At 48.1% G+C, this 27,425-nt stretch overlaps 2 protein-coding genes across 11 annotated transcripts in view; one reads left to right on the forward strand and one right to left on the reverse strand.

Annotated features, from left to right (window-relative positions):
• The window catches only part of Stambp (Stam binding protein), a 27,464-nt gene extending 17,788 nt beyond the window's left edge, over positions 1 to 9,676 (reverse strand). The window contains 6 exon segments of one of the 5 annotated variants that reach the window (NM_001439648.1): positions 4,361 to 4,577; positions 5,259 to 5,429; positions 6,662 to 6,814; positions 7,803 to 7,920; positions 8,483 to 8,580; positions 9,561 to 9,676. In NM_001439648.1, the coding sequence (NP_001426577.1) occupies positions 4,361 to 4,563 (203 nt within the window). In that variant the 5' untranslated portion in view covers positions 4,564 to 4,577; positions 5,259 to 5,429; positions 6,662 to 6,814; ... (1 more) ...; positions 8,483 to 8,580; positions 9,561 to 9,676. 5 annotated transcript variants of the gene reach the window in all.
• LOC120102321 (uncharacterized) lies at positions 6,708 to 27,372 on the forward strand. 6 transcript variants are annotated; one of them, XR_015686722.1, is made up of 4 exons: positions 6,708 to 6,904; positions 13,751 to 13,824; positions 20,483 to 20,643; positions 25,627 to 27,372. XR_015686722.1 is itself a non-coding variant. In XM_087659772.1 (3 exons), exons 1-3 carry the CDS (start codon positions 6,708 to 6,710, stop codon positions 20,569 to 20,571), a joined length of 360 nt encoding a protein of 119 aa, XP_087515898.1. In that variant the 3' UTR covers positions 20,572 to 20,646. The 6 variants fall into 6 exon arrangements, 1 of the variants encoding a protein (XP_087515898.1); XR_015686726.1 differs by lacking the exons at positions 20,483 to 20,643; positions 25,627 to 27,372 and adding exons at positions 10,534 to 10,748; positions 14,996 to 16,195 and having other exon boundaries at positions 6,826 to 6,904; XM_087659772.1 differs by lacking the exon at positions 25,627 to 27,372 and having other exon boundaries at positions 20,483 to 20,646.
• Positions 27,373 to 27,425: the final 53 nt, after the last annotated feature.

Here is a 27,425-nt window from a genome sequence, read left to right on the forward strand (position 1 = left end):
GAATCTATGGCACTCAGCTCGATCCCTGATGAAAGAAGTTCTAAGTGAATGCGAGGTAGCGGTTTTACCATCAGATTGGCAAAGGCCTTGAGGCAGGCTGGTGCCTGGCACAAGCTCGGGTGTAGGGAAATGTGTGTTCTCACTGCTATCAAGATTATACATAGGTCCAACTTTTTCCTTATTGGAAGGAAAAGATGAAAGACAATTACTCAACACGTACAACGTACATGTGCACAAAACCTACAGCTTGGCCTCAAGGAACTCAAGACCAACATAACTACATATGCACATGCCGAAATACACATACAAGAAGATTCAATATGAAATTACAAAAGCAGGGAAGCATCAATGTCCACCAAGACAGGCTAATTCAACAAACCACTACATGTCTAAATGTGAAACAATGTAACAACTCATTCATTCAAAAACACTGTACTGAGCATGTTCATAAGGTGCCAAGCTGGGCTCCAAGGGCTGGGGATACATTGTAAATGGTCCGTTCAAGCTTTCTCCTCATGACAGAGCACCCATTACAATGGAGAACAGACATTTTAAAAAAGTATGTTAAAAAAAACATTGGGGATGGAGAGATGGCTCAAAGGTTAAGAGTACTGGCGTATCTTCCAGAGGACCTGGGTGGGATGGATTCCCAACACTTATATGGAGGTTCACAGCACTCTCTAACTCTAGTCCCATGGGATATGACACCTTCTTCTGGCTTCCTCTTGCACCAGGCATATATGTGGTTCGGACATATATGCAGATAAAACATCCCCCGCATATAACAAAAATACATACAATTTTTAAAAAAGGAATCAGTGCAAGGAAAGTTATTAGTAACAGGAAAGGGGACAGGTGGAGACTGGAGATGGGGTAGCTAAGGGAAGCATAAGAGATGACATCTGAGTAGGGACTGGAAGACAGTTGGCTATGAAGAGATCCAGGAGGCTGTTGGGGGTTGAGAAGGCTCCATGTGTCCCCATGTGGAAATACAGTATCACTAAGAGAACAAGCTTAGAACAGAATACACACACACACACACACACACACACACACACACACACACACACACACACGGCCTTTCATGTGCCACAGTACACGTGAGGAAGTCAGAGGACAACTTGTGGAGTCAGATCTGTCCTTCTTCCTTCACATAGGTTTCAGGGATTAAAGACCACACTTGCATGGCAAGTGCTTTACCCACAAGACATCTCACCAGCCTGACATTAAATTTTTTTTTTAAACTTGAGTTCCTCCCTTCTAATGTTTGAGGGAAAATGATCATGAACAAGTATATTCATTCAGAAAGTCACGTGGACGGCCAATAAAAGGATTCGCTAAGGACACTTATCTCCTGTTTTCTGGTTTCTGAAGTTACTTATTGAAGTAAGTCTGAGCATGGACCAGCCTTCTTTGGTCTATAAACCCCAATCCCAGTAAATGCCTTCAACACTGGTGGCGGTTCCCTTTCGGAAGGAGGATTTTACACGGTGTGGAAGAGGCTCACACGGTGCAGCAGACCAGGGCTGCTTCAATATTCTGAGTCTCCTCTGTGCAGCCGTCCGATGCCCATAAAAAGCTGTGGAAGAATCCACGGCCTGCCGTGTTGTCTGTGCTCACCATGAAACTATGTACTGATCCCACACGCTGGAGATCTTTCTTCTATACTGGGGTCTGCAAAAGGCAACGCATTCCTTCAGCAGGAAAACTACTACCACACGGGGGAGGGGGGATTTGCCTGACATCATTAAGATGCCTGAACTGCTCCTGGAGGAAGGACAGGCATGCCCTTTAAATCCTGAACTAAAGTATCCATGAAAGGTCCAGAACAAGAGTCTTAAGAGTGGGGGAGGCGGGAGGGCAGCGATGTAGATGTCTACCTCCATGCCCCTCCCCCCACGCCCCAGCTGTAGTAACCGGTAAACTGGCAGGAACACAGTAAGTGAAGACCGGTCTGAGCCTCGCCAGGCTAGCACTTCTCAGCTGCCACCCGCTTGTCATTTCGCAGGCTCAGAATCAGGGTGTGGAATGCAGGTGCCAGACCAACGAAGGTAGCTGCATCTGTGGCTTCAGGCTTAGTCAACACAACACAGTCCCAAATCAAATCCTAAAGCCAACGAATCCAGCAAATGAAACGCATGCCCCCATCCATAACTCTGCCCCAGGCCTAGCTCACCATGGACACGGACAGATACCCCGCCCCATGTTAGCCTCACCACTAATACTGACATTTGTCATTCAGGGTAACACCAGGTCATGAATAAAAAGATAAGAACCAATTTCTTAAGCATCCGTTAGTCTTATTATTGTGGCTGTTACTGTTGGTGGTGGTGTTGGGGACCAGACCCAGGGTGAGCCACATGGGACAGATTCTGTATCGCTGAGCTGCATCTGCAGCCCTCCACGGACCTTAACAGCATTGATACATCTGGTTCTGTTTCTTAGGAGCTTGTCACAGTTGACACTCTCTTTCGGACCATTAGCCTCCACTTTTTCACAGGATCTTTTCTTTATGGGAAAACATGCTCTAGAATTTGCCGCCCTAAAAATACAGCGCTTTTGGGGCTGGGGATTTAGCTCAGTGGTAGAGCGCTTACCTAGGAAGCGCAAGGCCCTGGGTTCGGTCCCCAGCTCCGAAAAAAAAGAACCAAAAAAAAAAAAAAAAATACAGCGCTTTCATGATTCTTATCTCCATTCAGTGACTTCCTCATTATTTTACTTTGTATCTTACCTGAGTTTCTACAAAGAGCTGTCTAAGCTGGGTGTGGTGGCGAACATCTTTAATCCTAGTAGTAAGGGGAAGGAGCATCTGTGTGTCAAGCTTGATTTATATAGTGAGTTCTAGAACAGCCATAGCTATGTAGAGAGATCCTGTCTTTAAAAAAAAAAAAAAAAAAAAAACCCTAAAAACCAAAAATCCCCACCCCTCCCAAAACCTAAAAAAATCTGAAAAACAAAACCAAAAAACACTCAAAACACCAAAATCCCCATACGAGCAAACAAACACCAACCTGCCTACAACAGGGTTTGGCAAAGTAAAACTAGTGATCCAAACCTAGCTAGCCATCTTTTCTTGTACACAAAGAAACAAACAAAAATAACTGGAAAAAATCTAGACACTGAAGTTTGCCAAAGCTAGAGGAGGGGTGCTACTGGCACCTAGTGGGCACAAACCAGGGGTGCTGCTAACCTCCTTCAACACTCAGATCAAGGACAGGACCAAGCAGTCCCTGCAGTGTCAGAGCCGTGCTTGAAGGGACTGACGAGAAGCTCAGCGAGAGTCGTGTACTGACTGATAAACTCGGTGTGAGATGACTGCTGTGCCTGTGTCTGGGAGGACACACGTGGGGCTGGTAAGAGTGTCTCTTGTAGGGAGAAGAAAGTGGAGGGAGGTTTATTATGGTCTCTAGAGACTGCCTTTTCTAAGACTAAATGGAAAAAAAACAAAAAACAAAAAACAAAAAACATGCTCTGGACAGAAACCTGAAACAGGAGCTGCAAAACCGTGGAGGTGTCACTGCAAACTGAAACCCAGGCTCCTCCTTAAGTCCCAGTTTGTTCCTCTGTAGGACAGAGCCGGAGGGTGAAGCACCTACTTAGCACCCAGCGCCAGTGAAGATCAATGAAACGATCCCAGGGAGACCTCTCCTGAGCCCCCAAGCTCCTCTGCGTTACCAGCAACTTTTCAGGTCCCGTCGTACTAAACTTATGACTAGAATCGACAAGCAAGACCTCTGCCACATCATCCCCTCCCTCGACCACACACCGCTCCTGTCGCTGGAGCTTAGGGAATCGTTCCCCTGGTGATGGCCTCGAAATCATGTATTTATGCTGCCCACCCAAGTATGGTGAATGGACAGCTCAGGAAAGGTCTCACTGTGCTTGAGTCACACGGACAGCAAATGGTCCATCGTCTCCTGTAGGCTGTGACTACGGTGGTGGCTAAGAAGGAAACCTCTATCTCATGCCACTCCAAAGGCACATGATGAGTACAGGAATCTGGGCTCTGTTACACACCAGCAGTGATCCTGTAACTGCCTGCCCGAGCAGAGAAAGGGCAGTCGGGACACTCAACAGTGCGGACACATCCTGCTTAATGGCCAGCTCCTTTGTCTAACAGCTGGGACTTGTGGTCACAGACTGAGAACCAACAAGTCTTCTACTCATGAAACTCAAATAACACCACCTTCTGTCCCTGTGCCTTTCAATGGCAAGGACAACTCACATGTGGAAGGTCTCTGGAACCGATCAGTGGTTGACATTGTCACGCACCCTAGTGTCAGCAACTCTGAGAACCACAGGGGCAGAATACAAGAGATCTCAGTCGCAGGACCCAAAAAGAGAACTGCAGGTGTCTTACGTGATGTACTTGTTGTAGAGGATAAAGGCATGTTCAATGTTGCCTTCTTCAGAGTAAATGGATGCCATGCGGATGATCTCAACACCGGAACGAAAGTAGCGACGGGGCGGAATGTCTTCATTTAACTCAACTGCACTCCCGAGTTGCGACAGAATCCTCACCCGGTCTTGGGGTGGGAGGCTCACATCTGCATGGTCAGACATTGGACCGATGAGTTCTGAGACAGAAGAGAGAAAACAGGTAACATCAACGTCAAGGTCACAGCTTCCCAGTGGTCTAGCACAGGATGAGCGTATCACAAACTTCCCAAGAAGTTAGAAAGAGGCAGGCATGGTGTAGCACACCTTTAATCCTATTACTTGAGGATCACAGAGACAGGTTAGATCTCCGAGTTCCAGACCAGTCTAGATTACATAGCAAGTTTCAGGACAGCCAAGGCTACTTAGAAAGGCCCCGTCTCAAAACAAAAACAAAACGGACAAACAAAACATTAGTGAAAATAAAACACTACATACAATGGCTCTTATCAACAAATTATCCTTCCTGGCTTCAAGAACAACCAGATCTTGATTTGAGGACTGACAGGTTAAAAAAAACAAAAACAGGGACTGGGGATTTAGCTCAGTGGTAGAGCGCTTACCTAGGAAGCGCAAGGCCCTGAGTTCAGTCCCCAGCTCCGAAAAAAAGAACCAAAAAAAAAAAAACCAAAAAACAACAAAAAAAAAAAATCAAAAACAAACCCTCGTCCTGCAATTCGACCCTGCAAGGAATGCAGCTGTTAACAGCACTGTGGATGGCCCTGTGGCTCCCTCAGTTTCAGTAGGAAGCCCACCGTAGGGCTAAGAAATATCTTCTACTCATTTCTCTGTGCAGATACCCACTTCCATTTACCCAGTACCTGGCAGAGTGTGTTCACTGCACCCTCATGAAGACTGCCTGGTGAGGGGCTGGAGAGATGGCTCAGAGGTTAAGAGCACAGTCTGCTCTTCCAGAGGTCCTGAGTTCAATTCCCAGCAACCACATGGTGGCTCACAACCATCTATAATCAGGTCTGGTGCCCTCTTCTGACCTGCCAGGCAGAAAGCTGTATGATGTATACATAATAAATAAATAAATAAATGTTAAAAAAAAAAGACTGCCTGGTGAATTCACACTGACCATTTCATCTCATAGAGAATAAATGGTGGTATTTACCAGGATATACTTCCTCAGATTTGAACATGAGGTTAATGGGAGGGGGTCCTTTCTAGGGCGAATATTACCAACTCTGCTCACTAAACCACCCTTCACTTCAGTCCATCACAGTCACCGTTTTCGGGGCTAGGTAGTTAGTACCTGGAAGCATCAAAGTATACTTGTCTCCACAAGCCAAGCAGGGCTTGCACGGCTGAGTGACAGTACCTCAGTTGGGGTGGGACTCTCTAGGAGTTCCTACTCATTGATGCCCAAACTCCAGGAATTTACAGTCTTCCTAGATGTTGCTTCTGGGCTCTGTGACCCCATCATTGCACATAATCCGGGGTGAAATGGGGTTGTCCATGTGCACTGGATAACGGCACACCCTAGCCAGCCTGTTCTAGAATACACTCGTCTTAGGTTTCAGAGGTCTTGTTTTTTCCATCTTATTCCTTATTCCTCAGTCAGGATTCCCATCTGTCCCCCACCCCCTAACCCCCGGAACCGCAGATTACAGTGGTTCGTTTAGCTGTTGTTTTTCTGAGTTCTACTCACCTGTCCTCAGAGATTTTTTTCTCTAGGCCAATTCTGCTTAGCTTGCTTTAACTTTGGGGTGGCATTTTGTCCATGAAGTTTCCCCACTAAACTCCCTTTTCTAGTAAAAGTTGGGGGCTGCTAGGGGTGTGGGAGCATTGTGAGTATAAACCTGCCCGTGTCCCTAACCGCCGAACTGGGCACAGCCCAGAGTAGCTCATTGGAATGGGATGCCAGGCACCTCGAGAGAGAGGCACTTGTGGGTAAAGAAGGGACTATCCCCCAGAAGCCATCGAGTGGTTCGGGACAACATAGGGTTCAGCAACCCTGCCGAGCTTGTGCATCGGAGAGGGATCCAGCAGTAACTGCTGGCAGCGCCCATCTAGAAGGCACTCAGTTTTCTCGAAAATGCAAGGAGTGTTGAGAACAGGCCTGGCTGGTCAGGAGCCAGCCCTGAAGACAGGGCCATCCCGGAGCTCGCGCGCGGCCGGCCGGGGCCAGGGACATGGACCCCACACACACGGCCTCTCCCCGCGGGGTCCCACCGCGCCAGGATCCCCAGTCCCGCAGCATTCCCGGGACCCTTCCCACCTTTCCTGAAGGATGACAGTCGGAGCTTCCGGAAACGTCACCTCCGATGACACGCCCACTCTCGCCACTCCTTCAATTACGCTCCAAGGATTTAGGACTTGGTGTGGAGAAACGGTGGGTGGGGCTGGAATCTTCCACCAATGAGAGCGAGCGCTGCAGCAGTCGTTTAGGTAAAGAAAAACGAACCAGGAAGAAAAGGAAACCAAGTGAAAGAGGGAACTGCAGCACAAGCAGCACAAACCAGTATGTTTTTCCCCCCATTTATTTTTTTATTCACTTTACATCCTTATCGTTGAACTCCCCCACTCTTGCCAGTCCTCCCCCTCACCCGCATAATCCCTCCCACCCCTGGCTATACCGCCCTCCCTCCGTCCCCCGTGGCACGTCCAGTCTCTGCAGGGCTAGGCTCATCCTCTCCCACTGAGGCCAGAGAAGGCAGCCCAGTTGTGGGAACGGAATCCACAGACAGAGAACAGCTTTAGGGACAGCCCCCACTCCAGTCGTTGGGGGACCCACATGAAGAACGAGCTGCACATCTGCTACGTATGTGCGGGGGCCTAAGTCCAGCCCACTTATGCATTTTGGCTCTCAGAGAGCCTCCAAGGGTCGGGTTCCGAAGCTTGAGTTTTCTGTCAATGGCTCTGCCATCAGAATAATAGCAATTTAATATTTCAAGGGGGATAGCTATCTGTCTTGTCATTCACAGCCGAGCTGACATCACTGTTTCAAACAAAACATCACTGACTACCTAACTAAGCAGACACCCTCTGCCAGTCAGTCTTGTTTTTGCTTTTTAATCATACATTTTTTTCGTGTGTGTGTGTGTGTGTGCGTGCGCGCGCGCTCGCGTGCGTATGCGTGTGTGTGTGTGTGTGTGTGTGTGTGTGTTGATGCGGTCGGTGAGGCTGTGTGGAAGTGGGAGTGGGGAGCATGCCACAGAATGGTGATTGTCAGAGGACAACTTGTGGGACGGCTTCTGGGGACAGAACTCAGGCTATCAGCCCTGACAGTAAGTGCCTCTACCCTCTGACCCTTCTCACTAGCCCATGTTGGCTCTGCTTTAGCTCTCTTCATAGTCCTCAGTCCTGTAGGATTCTCCTAAAATACGGTTTCTCAGGAGAAGGGAGATTTTCTGACTTACTTAGCTCCGTCTCCATGACTTGTGGTCCCAAACTCAATACACATTCTTGGATGTGCACTGAGGGAAAGGTCGTCTGTCTCACTCACGGTCCCCAGGATGGCAGGGGTGGACTAATCAACTGTGAAAAGTGGAGATGACAGGCTGATCATTTTGTTCTTGGGGCCAGATCTTCTCTACGAGGCAATCAGAGCCAGGAGCAGAAGGCATTGAGATGGGGTGCACTCATGAAGATGGGGTGCACTCATGACTTTAGTAGGTGTCTATCATACTAAGTCTGCAGGAGTGCTTGAGGAACGTTGAGGAAGGAAACCTCAGTTCCTGCTCTGAAAGGCTACAGTTGTGAGATACAGAAGGAAACCCACCAGGCCGTGCTGTTCCCTGCACCACAGCACTGCACAAGCCTGTCTTAGACCCTGCTGAGGAGTGAGCCAGTTTGAGGAGGAGCATGTTTGTGCAGTGCGTTCTAAAGAGAACTAGCTGGTCACAGCATTGACCTCTTTGCTGTGAGCTCACTGCGACTGAAAGAGACGAAAAGGTAGAAAGACATCACCACTCAGGGGTGGGGGAGATGTCGAGTTTACTGGTTCAAACACAGGAAAAGCCACCAAGACTTAAAATTTGCCCCCAATTATTGCCTGTGCATTTTATACCCGATACTCATCTCCAGCTGTAGAACACACCTCAGTGAACTGGCTCCAATCTCCAAAGGCCAAACTTATTGCAACATCGGGACGGGCTTGTGGTTCTAAGTTCCATGTTGTCTGAAGACAGGCTTTTCCTATAACCAAGAACAAACTAGTTAGGGAAGTAAGTTCCTACACTCGTTGGAAAGATCTTCAGTGTGTTATTTGTCTTGTTAAAAAAATGCTTAAGCCAGACATGATGGGAGAGCTTTGCAATGTTTCTTTTAATTGTTCATTAATAAAGGTATTAGTCAGTTGCATCAGTTCTCCGCCCTTCTAACAGGTGACATTAGTATATATCAAGGAAGACCACTAGAGTGAATTAGCAGATCAATGAACTGCTGGCATTTTTCAGGGACCAAACAATGAGATGAAAGAGATATTTTTATATCTTTAAAGTGGGTCAGGAGTGGGGGGAAGGTGGTCTGGTGCACCTCTCACACCTCTCGGAACAATGTGGTCCAACATTCTTATCTTCTGTTTTCTTCATAATAACTACCTTCCTTACACTGGGCTAGAAAGGTTGGGCATGCATTTATTTCTCTTCCACTCTTTCTATTATTGTGGGAAATGTTTGTTGGAAAAGCCTTTGTTTTGCATGTTTAAAAAAAAGTATGAGGGTTCTATCTGCATATCCACCTGCAGAAGAGAACCTCAGGTCCTATTATTGATGGTTATGAGCTACTGTGTAGTTGCTGGGAATTGAACTCAGGACCTTTGGAAGAGCATCCAGTGTTCTTTACCTCTTAGCCATCTCTCCACCTGTTTTTCATTCTTAAACTCATAAATACAATATTCCCTGTCAACTCCCAGAAGCAGGGCTCTTCTCCATATCCAGATGCTTTGAAAATGAACTGCACCCACCAGAAGCAATCCGTAGAGAGGCAGAAGCAACCTAATGCAAGCCTTCCTCCCTCTGGGTTGAATTCTGCCCATACTCTGTCTGATGCCTTCATTCCTTAGGCCATCCCACTGTTTGGAGCTTTCATGCTTGAAAAGCATTGAAGATGCTTCTCTCCTTTCTCCCCTTTTGACACAGAGTCTCACTCACAGTCCAGTGTGGTTTGGAACTCACCAGGTAGCTGGGCAAGCAACAGACACATGGGCGATTCTTCTGTATCAGCCTCATAAGTGCTGGGATCACAGGCATGGGCCACCAGCCCAGCTACAGCTCCTGGCCATAGCTGGTATGGCAGTTATAACAAGCTTACATCAGCCTGCAAACTGCCGGCATGGAATCTTGACCCTCTGGCATTCTGTAGCATGCTTGGGTGCAAGATCAGGCAAAAACTAGAGAGTCAAAGAAAGAGAACGTTAGTGAAGGTCAGGTAAAGTACAGGCCCAGGAAAAAAAAAAGGGATTTGGGTGGATTTGTTTTGTTTTACTTGGGAAATGAACCAATTCACCTTGCTTCCTTTTGTATTTTTCAGAGTTGGCAATTTGATGTTCTTTACACAGCAAGAGGGCCCAGAAATGGCAGTGAAATCTGCACACCAGAGAGGGAATCTTAACATGTTTTCTCATGTTATGCCTTCCATTAGCATGCATGTAGATGATAGGTCACTTTCATGGTTCACAAAGGCATTTATACACAGTTCATATTTAGCAGCCTAAAACAACAAGAGCAACAACAAAGATACTGCCTTGTCTTAACTGTACGCACTTAATTATTGTACTGTCTGGTTTTGTGTGTCAACTTGACACAAGCTGGAGTTATCACAGAAAAAGGAGCCTCAGTTGTGGGAAATGCCTTCACGAGACCCAGCTGTAAGACATTTTCTCAGTTAGTGATCATGGGGGTGAGTACCCAGTCCATTGTGGGTGGTGCTATCCCTGGGCTGGTGGTCTGGTCTTGTGTTCTATAAGAAAGCAAGCTGAGCAAGCCAGGGGAAACAAGCCGGTAAGTACCATCCGTCCATGGCCTCTGCATCAGCTCCTGCTTCCTGACCTGTTTGAGCTCCAGTCCTGACTTCCTTTGGTGGTGAACAGCATGGAAGTAAATTGAATAAACCCTTTCCTCCCTAACCTGCTTCATAATGTTTGTGCAGGAATAGGAATCCTGACTAAGACAAATTGGTACCAGAAGTGGGGTATTCCTGTGACAACCTGAACATATTTTGGGGAGGACTGTGGAAGGACTTTGGAACTTTGAGCTAGAAGAGCCATTGGGTGTTAAGGGATCTGGAGCCTAGAAGACAAGGTGTGTGCTACAAAGGGCAGATCTGGAGAAGTGACCCAAGCCCTTGGAGGAGCCTAGAAGATTGTAAGTGGATCCCAGACATTGGATGGTTGGAGTTTGATTTTGCTTTTGATTGTGACTGTGCCCTGATATTTTTCCCTCTTGAAGGAAGACAGTATTCTAGTGGACTCCACAGTTAAGAGACTTTGAATTTTAAAAAGACTTTGAATTTTAAAAGATATTGTGTATTTTAAATGGATTGAACTTTTAATATATAAAGACTGTGTGACTCTTAAAGTTATTTAGATCTTGGGGATGAATAAGACAGTAGGGTTGAGGCTTAATAGTGATGTGTTTGTGTGTCAAGTTGACAAGGGGTCAATTGTACTGTCTGGTTTTGTGTGTCAACTTGACAGAAGCTGGAGTTATCACAGAAAAAGGAGCCTCAGTTGTGGAAATGCCTTCATGGGACCCAGCTGTAAGGCATTTTCTCAATGAGTGATTAAGGAGGAGATGTTTGCTGTGTTCTGTAGCTGCAGATCTTCAGGCTGTCACTGTCCTCATCACTGTGGACCAGTGGTGAGGCAGAGACAGAGCATCAGCAGGAGGAGTCTGGGAAGGAGACAAACGAGAGACAGGAAGGGGCGGGATTAAGATCCACACTTCAGAGCACAGCCCTTGCAACACACTGCCTTTTATAAGGCCCCCCTCGCTAGTTTCTTCCCTCCCCGGTAATGCCGTTGCATTATGAGCCAGCCAAAGGCTCAACACAGGACTTGGAAAAACCTTGTACTTGGCTTTTAAAGACTATTTTCTACTTAGAATTTACTACATGCATGCTTTGCTATTCCAATTCTATCACTATCTTTAGGGAAAGCAACACAGTGAGGTGTACTGTGCGCTTTCTTCTCGTGAGAACTGTTTGTTTTATAACAGCACAAACCAGCTTGACCTGATGGACTTTATGGGAAGCAGTGAAGAAAGGCTCTTGAGAAATGCAGATAAAGTACACCGTGCCTCAAGTGCAAGGCCAGGCACCTGCAGCTCAGCCTACCATTAACCCCCTTTGCTTTAAGGCCCTGAGTAGTGCGTCTGCGGCGAGCAGGTCTCATGAGCTTCTTGTGTCAGTGAGAGAGTGAGTCGGGACTGAGTTGCCAATGACTTGGGGAGTGAGTGGCTGTGTGGTAGGAAATCTACAGATATACTCCTTGTTGGGCTGTTAAGTTTTTGGGGATGCCTAGGAAAATCTATGTGGGACTTCTTTAGTATAAATGAGCAGGTAATATAAGATTATAATTGTATAAGGGTATCAGGTAAGCAATGTAAGTAATATAGTAGAGGCAAGCAATTTACATGAGATTCCAAGGGCTACAAGAGACAGAACTATAGCACAGACCTCGAATGGTAAACATTGTATATATAGTCAGAAGTGTTCATTCTTCCCATGATCATGTATGGAGGATGTGGGTCTGTGGAATATATGCGATGCTTTCACGAGGTTTTCTTTTTAGTTCAGCGTCATATCTGATAAAACTGCCTCCAAGGTGTTCCTGTGGACTCTGTGAATGTTTGGGAGGTTTGTGTCTCAAGGGGTTTGCCGAGGTGGACTGTCCTTGATTTCTTAGAAGTCACTAATGCCACAGACAGACGGACAACCACATGGCAGAGTTGGGGGCTTCTCTTCTTTCCTCTTCAGAGGGAAGGGGGGGTTCCATGCTCTGTGGTTGATAGTACAGGCTGGGTCTAAAAGCAGGAGGCGTGTGAATAGGAAAGAAGAGGGCCGGCTGGAGTGGAAAGGGGATGAGAGGAGGCGTGAAAACGACCAAAATACACTATGTACACGGAAAAACCGATCAAAGCCTTAAAAAGGAAGCTCAAGGTAATGTTTGGCTGCGTGGTAGGCTTGAGGTCAGCCTAGGTTAGATAAGACGGGATGTGTACCAAAGCACGGGGAGAGTGAGGGGGTGGGAAGAAGATGGGCTTGTTCCCATGACCTCTGTCAAACATCTCCACCCCAAACATCACTGCGTGCACAATGACAGGTGCTATAGCAGTTCCAACCATATTCCAATGGAACTAAGCTAGGGACTAAACATTTAACACAACAGCTTGTGGAATCGCTTTTGTAGAAATTCTGTTTTTACACATTAAAGTGTTCAGTTCCATTTAGGCAAGTCCTGGGACTGCCCTGGACCTCTGCTCCCACACTGATTTTTCTCTCCACAGTCCCCCACTAGTTCCAGCTGCACTCTCTGCATCAGACCCTGCCAGTTTTGATGTTAATTTTGCATCCTGCAACTTTGCTGAAAATGTTTGTCAGTTTCCTGGAGGAGTATTTGGTCCTTGTGCATTGACTCACACCCTCAAATAAGGACACCTGGATTTCTTCTTTCTAATTTGTGTCCCCATTATTTCCTTCTCTTGTCTTGGTGACGTGACTAAGACCTCAGACTATTGAATGAGTGGAGAAAGTGGACAACCTTGTCTTGTTCCCAATTTTAGCAGAAATGGCTTGAGTTTTTCTCATTTATTATAATGTTGGCTATTGGTTTATTATTATAGATATTATTGTATTGAGATATGTTCCCGAGGACTTGAGTTCAATTCCTAGAACCCACTTTTTTTTTTTTTAAAGACTCAGTCTTGGTATCACAGTTCCTGAGTAGCAGGCCAGCCTGGGTGTGTGGTGAAATGCTGTCTCAGAATCCCCTGGTAATACACAACCCTAACTTGAGTGCCTGGCGCTACAAAGTCATTTGTGTCAAAAGTGCACCACTCCAGGCACTCTGGTGAGGAGGTGACAGGCAGACAGTGAGAACTGAGGGTGGGAGGAGAGCTGTGACTGCCATCTTCTGGACACAGCAGGCTATTGCACTCATGAGCTCTGTGCATTACAGGGCTAGCCTAGATGGTCACAGATCCAGGGTCAGACCCTCCATACTTTCTCCTTGAGTGTATCAAGATCTTAAACCTACCTTCAACATGAGGGAGGTCTAGCCAAGGTGCCAAAAAGGAGCCACGTGTGTGGAGAGGAGGACACTGGGAAGGTATTGATCAAAGAGCATTATGCTTGTCTCATTCTCTAGGTTTGCAAAAGGCAGTCCAGAGAAAGAGACTGTGAGCACCAGGAGGAGGGGCCAGGAGGACCCACCATGCGCAGGTATTGTGCCTCAATGCTATAGACCTGTGCGTTCTCTGAGAGTATCCCAATAGCTGCTACACGCTGGTGGCGAACACTGGGTCACAGCGTAAGTTTGAAGGCTTGCACACAAGCTGAACTCACTGGGGAGCTTTTCTTTTCCCTTCATCCCTAAACAGTGAGCTATCTGTATCAAAAGTTCTGACTTCATAGATCTGAGTTTCTGGCTGTACTCAGCAGTATACACAGATACAGATACATTTACACACTTTGTAAACACTTAAAAGGAAGCTGGCAAAATGTAGCTCAGATGTAGACTACTTGCCTAGCACTGGTGAAATCCTGGATTCTTCTCCCAGACAACCCCATCCGGCTGCAAAGTTGCCAGCACAAGGGCAAGGAGCCTCTGAGCCCGAAGCTCGTGTGGTTCAGGCTGCACCTGCCACTTGCTACAGTGTGTTTCTTTTCCTGACTTACCAGCCACTTCCACTATTTGAGACTCCATCCAGCACTGCCTAGTCTAAGTCTGAAATTCTGGGCTCAAATCATCCTCCTGCCTCAGGCCCATGTGTACTGGAGTCACATGAAGATCGACTCACACCTTTATGGGGTAGGAAAAGAAATAAAAGTGGGATAAAATAGGGGAGCTGATTGTTCACCCAGGGAGTTGGAAGGCATGCAGTCTTCTCTCCCTGCCTGCCCTTCCTGCACCTTCACCAGATGTAAGCTGGGGTGACTGTCTTGGCCACACAGCAGCTTCACAGCGGGTCAATAGAGCATCTCCACAGAAACAGAGAAGGGGACAGACATGCAGTTGCTGGCCCTGGTCTCCTCCATAGGGAACACCCAGAGATCACTTCCCCCACAAGGGCCTTCAGAGCCATGAGTCACAAGAAAATGCAGTACAGGGCCCTGTGTGTGCTTTGACCACAGAGGAGTTGCCACTCAGGCAGGGCTGGGAGACACCGCATAGGACAGGGATCGGAGAAGCCTGGACTCAGCGGTGTGCTCATTCTAAAGCTCTGAAGCATCATCTCCCCACCTGCTGAGAGCCAGGCTAGAGAGAGCTTTCTGTGGAGTGAGTAGGAGTCAGAAAGCCTATCTTCAGCACAGTGAGCACAGGACAGGTGAGTGACGGGATCTATGTGAAGAGTTTGATTCAAATCCATCCTATATTGACTTGTCTTTACAGAGAGGGCCTCATATAGTCTGGCCTTGAACTTGCTGCCATGAAAGATGACTTCAAACTCCCAATTCTTCTGCCTCCAACTCCCAAGATGGGAATCACATTCATGTACCCCTAGGCAGGGCTCTATGCAGTGGCTCCAATTCCCAGAGACCTCACAAGGGTCTTCTCCAGCTCCTGCCATCCCACAGAGGAGTAGACAGACAGGAGAAGCTGGCTCTCCCAGCTACAGAGACTCAGGTGGAGCTGCACCCAGCCCCCTTACCCCATGAGGTAAATTGACTCTGATGGCAAAGATGGTCTCTAACCAGACAATGCAGGAGCTCTGCTGTTGTCCAGATGAACATGGCCTGGGCAGATGGTGGCCGGAACACCTGTGAGAAGGCTCTCAGAGCTGGGCGAGCCATGGCTGAGGGGCACGACTGTGCAGGTGACTTTTCCAGGGGTGCGATGAAAGGTGCATGGAGACAGTGTGAGGAGGACCTAGACTGCCACCCTGAGATCTGCAGAAGATCTGAGAGGGAAGACTGCAAGAAAGGCAGGACTTGGGGGAGGCTCAGAAGGCAATAGGGGACTGAGGAGAAGGCTTAATCAGAAAAGCACTCAACCTCAGGAGCCTGAAGATTGAGTCTGGATCTCTGAGTGTTACAGAAAAGCCAGGCACCATGTCTAACCTGGCCCATGTGGCAACATTTCTGGCCATGGAGAGACCTTGTCTCAGAAATTGGAAGGTGCCCGAAAAGCAACATCCGAGTTTGTCCTCTGACCTCCATGACTACATGCTGGGCACATGTGCTCCCATGCCCACAACAATGCACACCACCAAATGGTAAAGAGCACAACTGCTTGGGTCACACAGAGGAGTGAGGGGAGAAGTGGCTGGGAAGTAGACACTGCAGTGCTCAGCCTTGTGCTGCAGAATGAACCGACAGAGTCATTCCTCTGGGGCATGGACCTTCCCTCCTCCCACCTGCAGCCCAGCCTCCTCACCCCTGTCTCCTGGAAGAGGCTGTGCTGAGAGGCTCGCAGGCTGTGCAGCAGTATAGCCAGTGAAGGATCCCTCCACTGGGTGTGGTGCAGGCACAGAGGTAGGGATTGTCTTGTGCCTGATTGGTTGAGAAGTGTAGCACAAAGCTAGAGTATGGAGTAATTGGGGGTGGGGCGGGACATAGGCTGGCAGAAGGAATATAGAACCCTTTCTTCAAATATGCCAGCTGTCCTCATTGGGAGTTCAAGACCAGTGTGATCCATATACTAAAACAGGAATGGAGTTGTCGAGCTGCATATGGGGTGTCTTACCAGAAAGCAAACGGGAAGATCCACCTGAGAGAACACCTGCATGGTACTATCACAGAAAAATTCCAGTCCCCATTTGGGACAACCCATCTGCACTTTTAGTCAGGGAGGCCTGAGGCTTCCAAAGCAGAACAGTATACATTTTCCCCCCTAAACTTTGTGAAATCCTGACAAACCCCCCATCGGTTCCTGGAGCCATGTAAATGTAGATAAAGAGAAATGACTCCAGAGTTGTCCTCCGACCTCAAGAAAGCATCCCCTCCCCAAGGCCTCTCTTCCCGAGTACCAGGACTGCAGGACTGAGCCAGCACACCCAGCAAGCCATTTGTTTTTTTGTCTTCTGGAGAGTTACCTAATTGCCACAGGCCTCAGTGAAAACAAAGGAGAAGATATTAGCCACCTTCTAACCCTAAAACAACATGAAGCCCAGGACACTTCCCCACACTTCATCACTGAATCTCCTCATCCCATGATTCAAAAACACTATTTAAATTCTGTGTTTACCTCAGCCAAGAATATATACACATAGACAAAGTTCATCCCAGAGCTAGTAAGTGAGCGAGGCCTGAGGGGGCTGTGCCTCGGGACAATGAACAATGGCAAGAACAGAAATGGCCTCCTGTGTCCCACCTCCTTCCTCAGGCCCTCTGCCTGCTGCCCCAGGACTGCAGAGCCCACAGAATGGGTGCCATTGTGCTTTGTCTGGTGCCAGCCTGGAACAGCTGAAGGCTGAGGGGGAAATCCCACATGCACTAGGAGAAAATTTCCACTCGTTGCACTGTCTTGCTGCCTCAGGCTAGCTAGGCACATTCAACTTCCACAGGAACTCCAGATTCTCCAGGTCTCCTTCCTGGAGTTGCTGTCAGTGCCCCAGTGCTGGGAAATCCAGAGGAGGGATCTGCCTCAAGCCTGAGCACACCTAGCAAGACCTGTGTGCAGAAACGTTTCCAGAGTCCTGTGCTTATGGGTCTCTATTTTTCTTGTTTTTTTTTTTTTTTTTTTTTTTTTGTTTTTGGTTTTTTTTTTTAGAAGACTATTTTCTCTGTGTTCAGCCTGCGTGTAGGTATGTGCATTCCTGGTGACAGCTGAGGGTCCCAGAGGGAGTTAGATCCCCAGGAACTAGGGAGTACAGGGCAGTGTGAGTTCTGAGATCCAAACTCTGGTCCTCACAAGTGAGCCCAATTGTCAGCACCAAGCCTTCCTTAGAGGCCACACGCACACTGTCTTCAAAGTAAATGGTGCTCTGGAGAGCACTGCAAAGCAAAAGGGTTTCTTTCTCCCGATCTGTTTATCTGGGAGCATGGACAAGTGATGACCTTGGATGCTCAGCCCAGTCCTGTACCAACAGAGCAACCGCTCCTAAAGCTCTGCACTGGGCAGCAGCGTGGTGAGCGGCAGCAGGGGAGGGATATCTGTGTCTCCAGGGCCAGCTCTAATGTGAAGAGAAATCAGCTCTGTCTTCACCAAGGCCGGACCAGCCAGCAGCAGGGGAGAGCATGGTAGGGAAGGGCAGAATGGAAGAAGTGGAAAGAAGAGGGTTTCTGGGGCGGGAGCGGGTGGAATGGGAGTATGCGCAGAGAGGACACCTACTGCTGGACTTCCTGTACTCATGTGGTCGGAGACATCCACCGGGCCAGTGGTAAGAACACGGCGTGCTGTAGTTAGGGTTGGTTGTCAGGATGGCTCCCATGTAAGATCCATTTGTTGAGTGTTGACTGCCGAGATGGGTGAGAGCTCATCTTTCTCAGGCAGGAATGACTGACGACCTTGGAACACCAGCTCGGTTCATAAAGAAAAGTTCAGTGTTGACTTCAGCTTCGAACACCGTCCTAGCTGTTGTTCTCGGGGAGTCAACAGGTGGCCTTAGCGGGGTGGATGTGTCTAGACAACTGAACCATGAAGCTGGATGCCATCCGGAACTCTGAAAAGGATTCAAGGCCCAGGGAGGAACAAACTGCTTCCTATATATGTGTGCCCATAGATGAGTGCTGCTCTCCCCAGATCGGAGAAGCTTCTTTTCCTAAATATGTGTGTCCATGGATGAGTGCTGCTTTCCCAGATCGGAGAAGCTGCTTCTGCTCAGGGAGTGGTTAATGTATAGATTCGTTACTTGTTAAAGGGTTGAGAACAAATATTGACTGATAAGCCCCAAATGAGACATCTCTCTCTCTCTCTCTCTCTCTCTCTCTCTCTCTCTCTCTCTCTCTCTCTCTCTCACACACACACACACACACACACACACACACACACACACGCACACACACGCACACACACGCACACACACGCACACACATGCACACACCTCACCATTCAGGGTGCATGTTGTAAAATGGCACAGAAACAATGTAAGAGATGGATGCTGGGGAGGAGTGCTGTGACAGCCTCTCTTCTGCACAGGTAGAAGCCACTGCACTCATGAAAGCCCAGCAGCCGTGGTTACTTCCACTAAAATCCCACAAGGTGGAGCCCTTCCGAATCCCAGCATTCATGGAGAGAGGAGTCATTTTTCTTTAGGGGTGTAGAGACTGGAAAGTTGCCTAGGATCTAATAGAACCCCACAAGCATGAACATGCAAAAAACCACAATTAAACTTGATGGGTTGTTAAAACATAAAAAAGGGGGGCCGGCATGATGGGATAAGAAAGACCCTTGCCACCCAGTATGACTAGCAGAGTTTAATCCAGGGATCCCACATGATGGAATGATTCCTGCAAGAGAAATGATTCCTGCAAGCTATCCTGAACCCCACATGCACACAGGAACACACACACACACACACACACACACACACACACACACACACACACACACAGAGAGAGAGAGAGAGAGAGAGAGAGAGAGAGAGAGAGAGAGAGAGAGAGTTGGTAATAGAGGTTTCAGAAGGCGTTGGAGGAGGATATAAGACGGTAGTGAGCAAATGTGATCAAAATACATTGGGACTGGAGAGATGGCTCAGCTCTGATTGTTCTTCCAGAGGTCCTGAGTTCAATTCACAGCAACCTCATCAACCACACAATAGCTCACTTCTGAAATACATTAAGTGTGTCTGTGTCTGTCTGTCTGTCTCTGTGTGTGTCTATATAATAGACATGCAAGACAATAAATTTTAAAGTCTAGAGCCATGGGAATTAAAAGTCTTTAATCCCAGTCTTGGGAGGCAAGAATCTTTGTAAGTCCCAGGCCAGCCTGTGCTAGCTAGCTGCAGGCCAGAAATTGCTTCACATTGAGATCCAGTCACAATAAACAACAAAGACAATAAAGACAGAAAAGGGGAAAATGAGGTAAGGGGAAATAGATGAGCAACTAGGACAAGGTCGCCTCCAACACCTCGCTAATCCTCACTGCTGTCAATCACACCTCTCAGTTAATGTCTATGACGCCGGATCAGAGCGAAGACTCAGGAGCACGACACACCAGGCAACTTTTATTGTAGAATTAGATGGTGTTAAGAAACTGCGAGTCTGTTTCAAAGTACACTTAGTAAATAAGAGTTTCCGTGAACTTTATGGAGAATGGCTGTGTTCTGGGCAGCTTCACTTCTAGGCAGGGCCATCATTAGCAGAAGCGGTGAAGAGACTGCACCCACTCAGAGCCCACAGTGAGCTTCTTACTGTAGTCCGCCGCTGACACTGAATTTGTCGTCATCCCCTTGCAGAACACCAACTTTGTTGCTGGGCAGAAGCAAGCACTGCCTTCAGCAGTGAGGTCGTTACAACTTCAAAGCAACCCCAGACTTCCGGGAAACATGTTCAGGAAGCAGACCCTCTCTAGGCCAGACAGATTTTCATGGTGTACTGTGTTGTGATCAGCGGTCACAGTGCTCAGTCAGGATGATGGTCATCAGGACAACATGGTTGCAGGACTGGACAATCTGAAGGGCTGACGTGGAGTACGAGGAGGGGAAGAGGGCTGCCTCATGCAGTTTTACATAAGACAACCCTGATGCAGACCACAGGGCTGCAGTCATCTCCTCTTGTCTCACAGAGCTTGTGAGGGGGTCCCCTCTGTTCCGGAAATCCTTATCATACCTGTGATACTCTGGAGCTTCAATAGTCAGTCCGTGATCACCAAAGTGCAAAGGTCAACACTTTTAAGGGCTTAAGCCCCTAAACAGCATCCTCAAAGGTTCTTCTGGGAGCCCAGCAGAGCATACCCATCAACAGGATATTCTCTGATAAACACCGATCTCTTTCCCAGTTTCCATGGTGCTGGGGTACCGGGCTACTGTCAAGCATCTTACCTATGGAGACGCCACCCTGAAACTGCGGTTTGTGGAACATCAGTGAAGCTCACCTGAGTCAGGAACTTCACTTTACGTGTTTGTCAGTTGGCTTTAAGTTCTGCGCCTTACTTTTTAGGTAAGACTTTGTCTCTCACAGAAACCCTCTGAGCAGAGTCAGACTACGGCCCATGTCTGGGATCTATTGAGTCCTCTGTCCTTCAGTTGTTTTGTGAGCATCCTCAGGCATCCTGAGGCAGACAAGGCAGCTGAGCAGTGGGTCCTTACTGGTTCCCAGACACAAAATCCCATCTTAACCTCTTAGCAAAAATACCATCTACCAATATCAACTTCTAGTTACTATGAGCTCCTAACACCCTGTTCTACTCTGAAGTAAGGTTCATCAATAGAGGACAATAAGTGTCTTCCTGGACTCTGTGAATGAGCACATGTGCCATTCATACATACCAGTGAACATACATGACACAGATGTGACACATATGACATAGGTTGAACATATACTTAGATATCTACACTATCCCCCCCACACACATACACCAAACTCACATACACACAAAGTCTGCACACACGCACACGCGCACGCACACACACACACACACACACACGCACACGCGCACACACACACACACACACTGATGAAGGTGTGCAGGATTCCACTCATCACAAATCTGAGACGGTCCCCATGCTGCTCAGGGTGGGGACATGGCCGCAGTCCTGCAACTAGAAAAAAGGAAATGTGGTTAAGGCATGGAAAACTCCCTTTTGAAACAACACATACTTTACATAGTATACCAAAAGAGAGACTCATGTGACCCAGGCTAGACCACGTAACCTAGGCAGCCCTGGAGGATCCTGAACTTATGCTCCTGCCACTAGCTCCCAGTGCAGGCAAACACCAGGACAGATTTCAGTAGTGCTAGGAACTGAAGCCCGGCTCTAGTGCTTGAAACAGGAGCACTCTCTCAGCTGACCCACATCCCCATACACAAGCCTCTGGTGTAAGAAGCTCACGGAAGGCCGATAGTCCTCAGCCTAGAGGTGAGGTCAGTGACAGCATGGCAATGGGTCCAGGACCCACCACCCCCACCCAGTCCCCCCATGGTCTTAGTGTCTCCCCATTATCTCTGCACATATTTTCCAGAGTCGCTCGTGAAATATTCTTTATGAAAAGGGACCCTTGACGTCACTGTAGTGTTGGAGTCATAAGGTGACCTAATAGGCCCTGAGGGGATGCTCACACTTGACAGGCAACCCTGTAGGATTTAGAAACCTGACACAGAATGGCTGTGTACCCTGGCCTGGCCTCAAACTGATGATCCTCCTGCTGCAGCTGCCCTAGTGCTGGCATTGCAGATGTGTTTCACCATGGCCAGGTTTGGAAGGGTTCCTTACATTGGGAATCTTGGCACTGGTGTTCCAGGCTCCGTGTGTGTGTGTGTGTGTGTGTGTGTGTGTGTGTGTGTGTGTGTGTGTAATCTCTATTTAATACCCTGGTACCTAAACATTACATCCCAAACCAGAGCTCGGTGAACAGATCTGTTGGAAAGTTCTTCCCTGCACGCATCTGGAAACCCTATCTGCATTTGATGCCTGAGGCTGCACAGTGGGGCTGCAGAGACCGCACAGTAACAGCTCCCGCTGCTCTTGGGGGAGCAGGCAGTGCTCAACAAGTGACCCAGATCTAGGGCCTCCGACCACCTCTTCTAACCACAGCAGGCACTGAACCCACGTGCACAAATCCACAGCCACACAGAAATAAGGTGAAATCATCTGATTTTAAAGACTACACAAGAAGTTACAGAAATAAAAGTAATGAATTATATACCTATTTTACAAAGGAAAGCAGATAGTTTATTAGATATTTATTGTTAGGATCAGCAGTATTATGCAAACTATAAGTATGCACCCACATTTATTATGATCACACACACACACACACACACACACACACACACACACACACACACACACACACACACACAGGAGTTCTACCTCTTGGAGTTAACACTCTGATCCTGATCTTAGCCTTCCTTGGGTCACTGTGGCTGCATCCCTGGTTCTTTTTTTTTTTTTTTTTTTTTCTTGTCTCAAATTTATTTGTAAAAACAGCATAGGACACTGGTCATCTGCAAATAGAGTGTAGGTGGGTGTGTCACAGCAGTCGTCTGTCTTCACACTGGCAGGAGCCTTTTCTATGGGGCCTTCACAGGGGCCTGGGCACCCTTGGGAGCCTGGGCTGGAGCTTTGGCCTGGGCCTTAGCTGGAGCTGTGGCCTCTGCCTTGGTTTGAACCTTGGGCTTTGGTTGGCAGAGCCTACGACCCTTGGCCATGTAGCTTCGAATCTTCTTCCCAAGCTTGGGGTGAGGGATGAAAGCCAGACGGCTGAGTTTGCGGCTAGAGCCCTTTGGCTTCTTGGGCTTGATGGCCTGAGGCTTCACGAGGGCTTGATGGCCTCTGCTCGTGCACTCACGGCCTTGGCATTGTTGGCCTGCATCTTCTTCAGGCCTTTCTTGTTGTGTTTCTTGGCAAAGCGCATGTTCCTCAGAAACTTGGGGTCGACCCCCTTAAGAGATTCGTATCTTTGTGACCGGGGTTTCTTGATGCCATTTCCTTTTTTCTTTTTTTTCCTTTCTTTTTTTTTTTTTTTTTTTTTTTGAGCTGGGGACCGAACCCAGGGCCTTGTGCTTACTAGGCAAGTGCTCTACCGCTGAGCTAAATCCCCAACCCCTCTTGATGCCATTTCTGTGCCATTTGCGGGACTGGTTGTGTGTGGTGTGGTTCTTGGACTTGGCCATGTCTGCACAGTAAGCCGTGGCTCCCGCAGCACCTGGGACCGGAAGAGCTGCATCCCTGGTTCTTATACAACTTCGGGGACAGAGTCCTGGTCCTTTTGCTCTGTTGATGCATTTCCTTTGAATCCAATCTTAATGGAAAATCCAAGCTGTTGTGGAGTAAAGCACCAGAAGTCATTGATCTGAGGCTGACCTGACAGTGAAATATGAGCACACACAGCCAGGGAGAAGGAACCAGTTCCCAGGGAGGTGGGATCCTGCTCTCTAGGGTAAATCCCAGCATCAATTCTGCCATCTTCCTTGGCTTTCTCCTTTGCTTTCAGGCAGCTGGCTGTTCTGGTTTGAATAAGAACGGCCCCCATAGGCTCAGAGATCTGAGTGCTTATTCATTAGGGAGTGGCACTACTGTGGTCTTTTTTGAAAGAACTGTGTCATTGGAGGTGGGCTTTGAGGTTTCAAAAACCCATGCCAAGCCTAGTGATTCCCTATTTCTGCTGCCCGTGGATGCAGATGTGGAGTTCTCAGCTGCTTCTCTAGCACCATGTCTGCCTGTGGGCCAGCATGCTCCCCGTAGTGATGATAATGGACTGAACCTCTGAAACGATAAGCAAGCCCCGATTAAATGATCTATAAGAGTTGTGTAAATTCACCTATCTTACGTGACATTGATGAAGAGCAAAGTAACATTCAGTAAGCACTGAATAAGCTAATGGACTCCATACTTTGTTACTGCTTTTCTCCATGTTACTGGGGATGAAATCCAGGGCCTCAAGCACGCTGAGCACACAATCTGAGGTATACCCTAGTCCTACTTCCTTTATCCCCTCAACATCCTGAAAAGGACATAGTACCAATACCCACCAGATACCAGCTAAAGGGGTGGGAAGGGCCAGCACCCTCACGGACGGTAAATAACCAGGTTGCAAACCAGAGAAAACCCATTCCCACAGCCCACTGCCTCCTAGGTACACGGCCATTATGGATTTCTGGAAGGTGAGTGATGGGACTGAACGTCCAGGTGTGATGATAAACCTCATCGGCTCTGTGTCCTGACTGGGAACCTGCCTTCATTTCTTGTACAGAGATACATACCCAGAAGAGAGATGGATCCTACTTGTGGGAATGGAACCCTCTCAGTCGGCAGACTATTTCCTTCAATCTGAAGGTGTCAGTATGAAAACTCCAATTCTTTTTTTTTTTTTTTTTCGGAGCTGGGGACCGAACCCAGGGCCTTGTGCTTGCTAGGCAAGCGCTCTACCACTGAGCTAAATCCCCAACCCTGAAAACTCCAATTCTGAAGTAGGAAAAGCAAATGCACAGTAGGCAGAGATGCCCCAAATATCCTTCCCGCTTCTCCATCTTCTCGTCCCTCTTTCCCTTCCCTTCCCTCCTCTCTCTCCCCTTCTTCCTCGACCTTGCCCCCTCTCTTTCAACCCCTTTATCTCTTCTTCTCTACACAACTTTTCCTTTCTCTTCTAGAACATGTGGTTTTCCTTCTGTTCCTAGTCCTCCTGGTCATCACTGTCATCTTTGTTCTCCTTGTCCTTGCCCTCATCCTCCTCATCTTCATCCTCCTTTCCCTTCCTTCCTTCCTCCCTTTCTTCCTTCCTCTCCTCTTCCTTCTCTCTCCTGTATGCCAACCCCTTCCCTGTTTGTCTCCATCTCTCTGGATCCCGTTCTTGTACAATGACCTAATGGAGCAGAGGAACTCAACAGTACAGATGACTGGGAAGAAGAATCAAGCAGAGAATTAGGTCTGTTCAGATCAACATATGAGAAACAAGAGAGGGAAATGCTAAGGCCAGAGTCACTAGTCCCTGTGGGACAATATGCAGGGTACAGATGTTTGTTTAAAGAGAAAGAAGCATGGTTCATCGCTATAATGCTTTGCACACTACAGTGCTCTGCTGAGGAATTCGGAGTACACATGACATTGGGAATGAAAATGAATGACGCTCAGATATGGTGTCTGGCCTGGAATGTCTTCAACCCCCATCTCTTGAGGGCTCTTCTTCAGGGTTTGTCTTAGAAAATCATCAATGGGGGGTTGGGGATTTAGCTCAGTGGTAGAGCGCTTGCCTAGGAAGTGCAAGGCCCTGGGTTCGATCCCCAGCTCCGAAAAAAAAAAAAAAAAAAAAAAAAAAAAAACCAAAAAAAAAAAAAAAAAAGAAAATCATCAATGATGTCACCATATCTTTTCAAAGCAGCAGGTGTTAATTAAATTATGTGCCTGAAAGGAAGGCTTTTAGGGCAGCCAGTTAAGACATTCTGTGGATGTTACGTTTTTAAGTAGTTCTTGTACCCTCCAGACCTGAATCCCACAGACTCACTGCTTTGGGAACACAGCACTGGGACTGATTCAGATATCATCCTTTGATATCTAAAATGGATGTGTAAATTGACATTGGACAAGAAGGCGTCTGGGATTGATGGATCAGATGATGGGTCTGAGAAGACAATGAAGCCAGGAATTCCCAGTGAGCCCAGCCAGCCATGCCTGATCCATCAAGGGAGGTAGGCCAAGGGAGCTTCATGAACTGGCCCCCGCCATGGATCCCCAGATCATGCCAGGGAAACACTGGTCTGCCAGGTGGAGAAGAAGGGACGATCTGCTTTGTCCTCCTGATTCATGGCGGTCAAAATAAACTGAGCTTCTCTCAGTTTCTTCCTAGCTGGGCCCTCACTGAGGACAAGACTCGAGTCATCCATGTTCTACGTGATGTCTAAACCATTCCGACCTTTGCTCTCCACCTCTAACCCCGCTGCTTCCCTCCTCAACGTCTGACTCTGATTCCATCTTCGCCATGGGTTACCATGACTACTCCAAACATGAGCTCCACAATCTCTCGGGGTCCTCAGCTGCCCACCTTCAGTCTTGGGACCTGTGTGACTTCTCCCTGTGTGAAGAGGAGCTCCTCTGCCCTCCCGGTGTGGTACTGCACTGCTGTCACACTTTCTTACCCCTCATCCCTTCCCTCCCCTCCGCCACTGGCTCAACTGCACGGCTGAGTGGGGATGAACCTCGAGGACGTTAGGGCAAGGAAGCCATGGCGGTGTAAAGTTACACACCCAACCACTGCATTTCAAGGTGTGATCCACGCAGTGCTGAGGTACATCATGGCAGGAGGCACACTAAGGGGGTGAACTCTAAAGAAAGGGAGGAAGGGATGGTGGGAGCAGGGGGTTCAGTCTCAGTGGAAGGAAGTGGGAAAGTGTTCCTGGCAGGGTCCTGTTTCCTCCCTACATGGTGTATGCACATGGCTGCTTAGAGAATCAGCAAACTACATTAGTCCCTGTACACTCACAAGTAACTGTACTTTAAAACAGTGAGCTTTTGCATAACTAAAGTCAAGTCAAAGAAAAAACAAAGAGCAAGGAAAGGAACAACTCAAACCATGATTACAGCATTTCACAGTTGCCAGCACGGTTAGCCCAGCTCTGTCCCTAGCAACCTCATCGCTCTCCCAACACCCAGATGGCAGGCTCAGAATGACAGTCCGGACAGACTCCCCCATAACCGTAACTCTCATCCAGTGACTTTTTTCTTGAGGGAGGATCTTCCTGTGTAGCATGAAGGGGTAACAATGTCACCATCCAGCAGTGTCAACCTCCTGAGCTAGGATTCCAGGAGTGTACCAGTGCACACAGCATCCTATGACTCCTTTAAACCTTGCAGTCTCTGCACACCATGGCCTAAACTCAGGAAGCCGACATTCTCCATGAGCCCAACTCCATCAGCAGATCTGAATGCTCTTCCTGCTGGAGCCTGGCCCTGGGTCCCATCCTGAGTTCCTTCCCCACTGTCCCTGCCGCGTGGCTCTTGTGAGACTCAGAACCAGTTCTTCTGCAGCCTTGGTCCTCTGTCACCCCCACTGTTCCCTGCTTGTCTTTGTAGACCTCCTCCTCAAATGAGGGAATCACTTCTCCTGCAGTCAGTTGTCCCCATTCCTTGGCCTCATGGGCCAGCTCCTTGTGGAAGCTTTCCAGGTCCCTCTCCTACTTTCACCTGGCTTCCTGGAACCTGCTTCCAATGGCCAACAATGGCTCCACGGATCTGATATTGCACAGTGCCTTAAGTTCCACACAGGGACTGAAGCCCCCTTCCAAA

Source organism: Rattus norvegicus, chromosome 4 (genome assembly GCF_021556685.1).
Source record: "Rattus norvegicus strain SHRSP/BbbUtx chromosome 4, alternate assembly SHRSP_T2T, whole genome shotgun sequence".
NCBI lineage: Eukaryota > Metazoa > Chordata > Mammalia > Rodentia > Muridae > Rattus > Rattus norvegicus.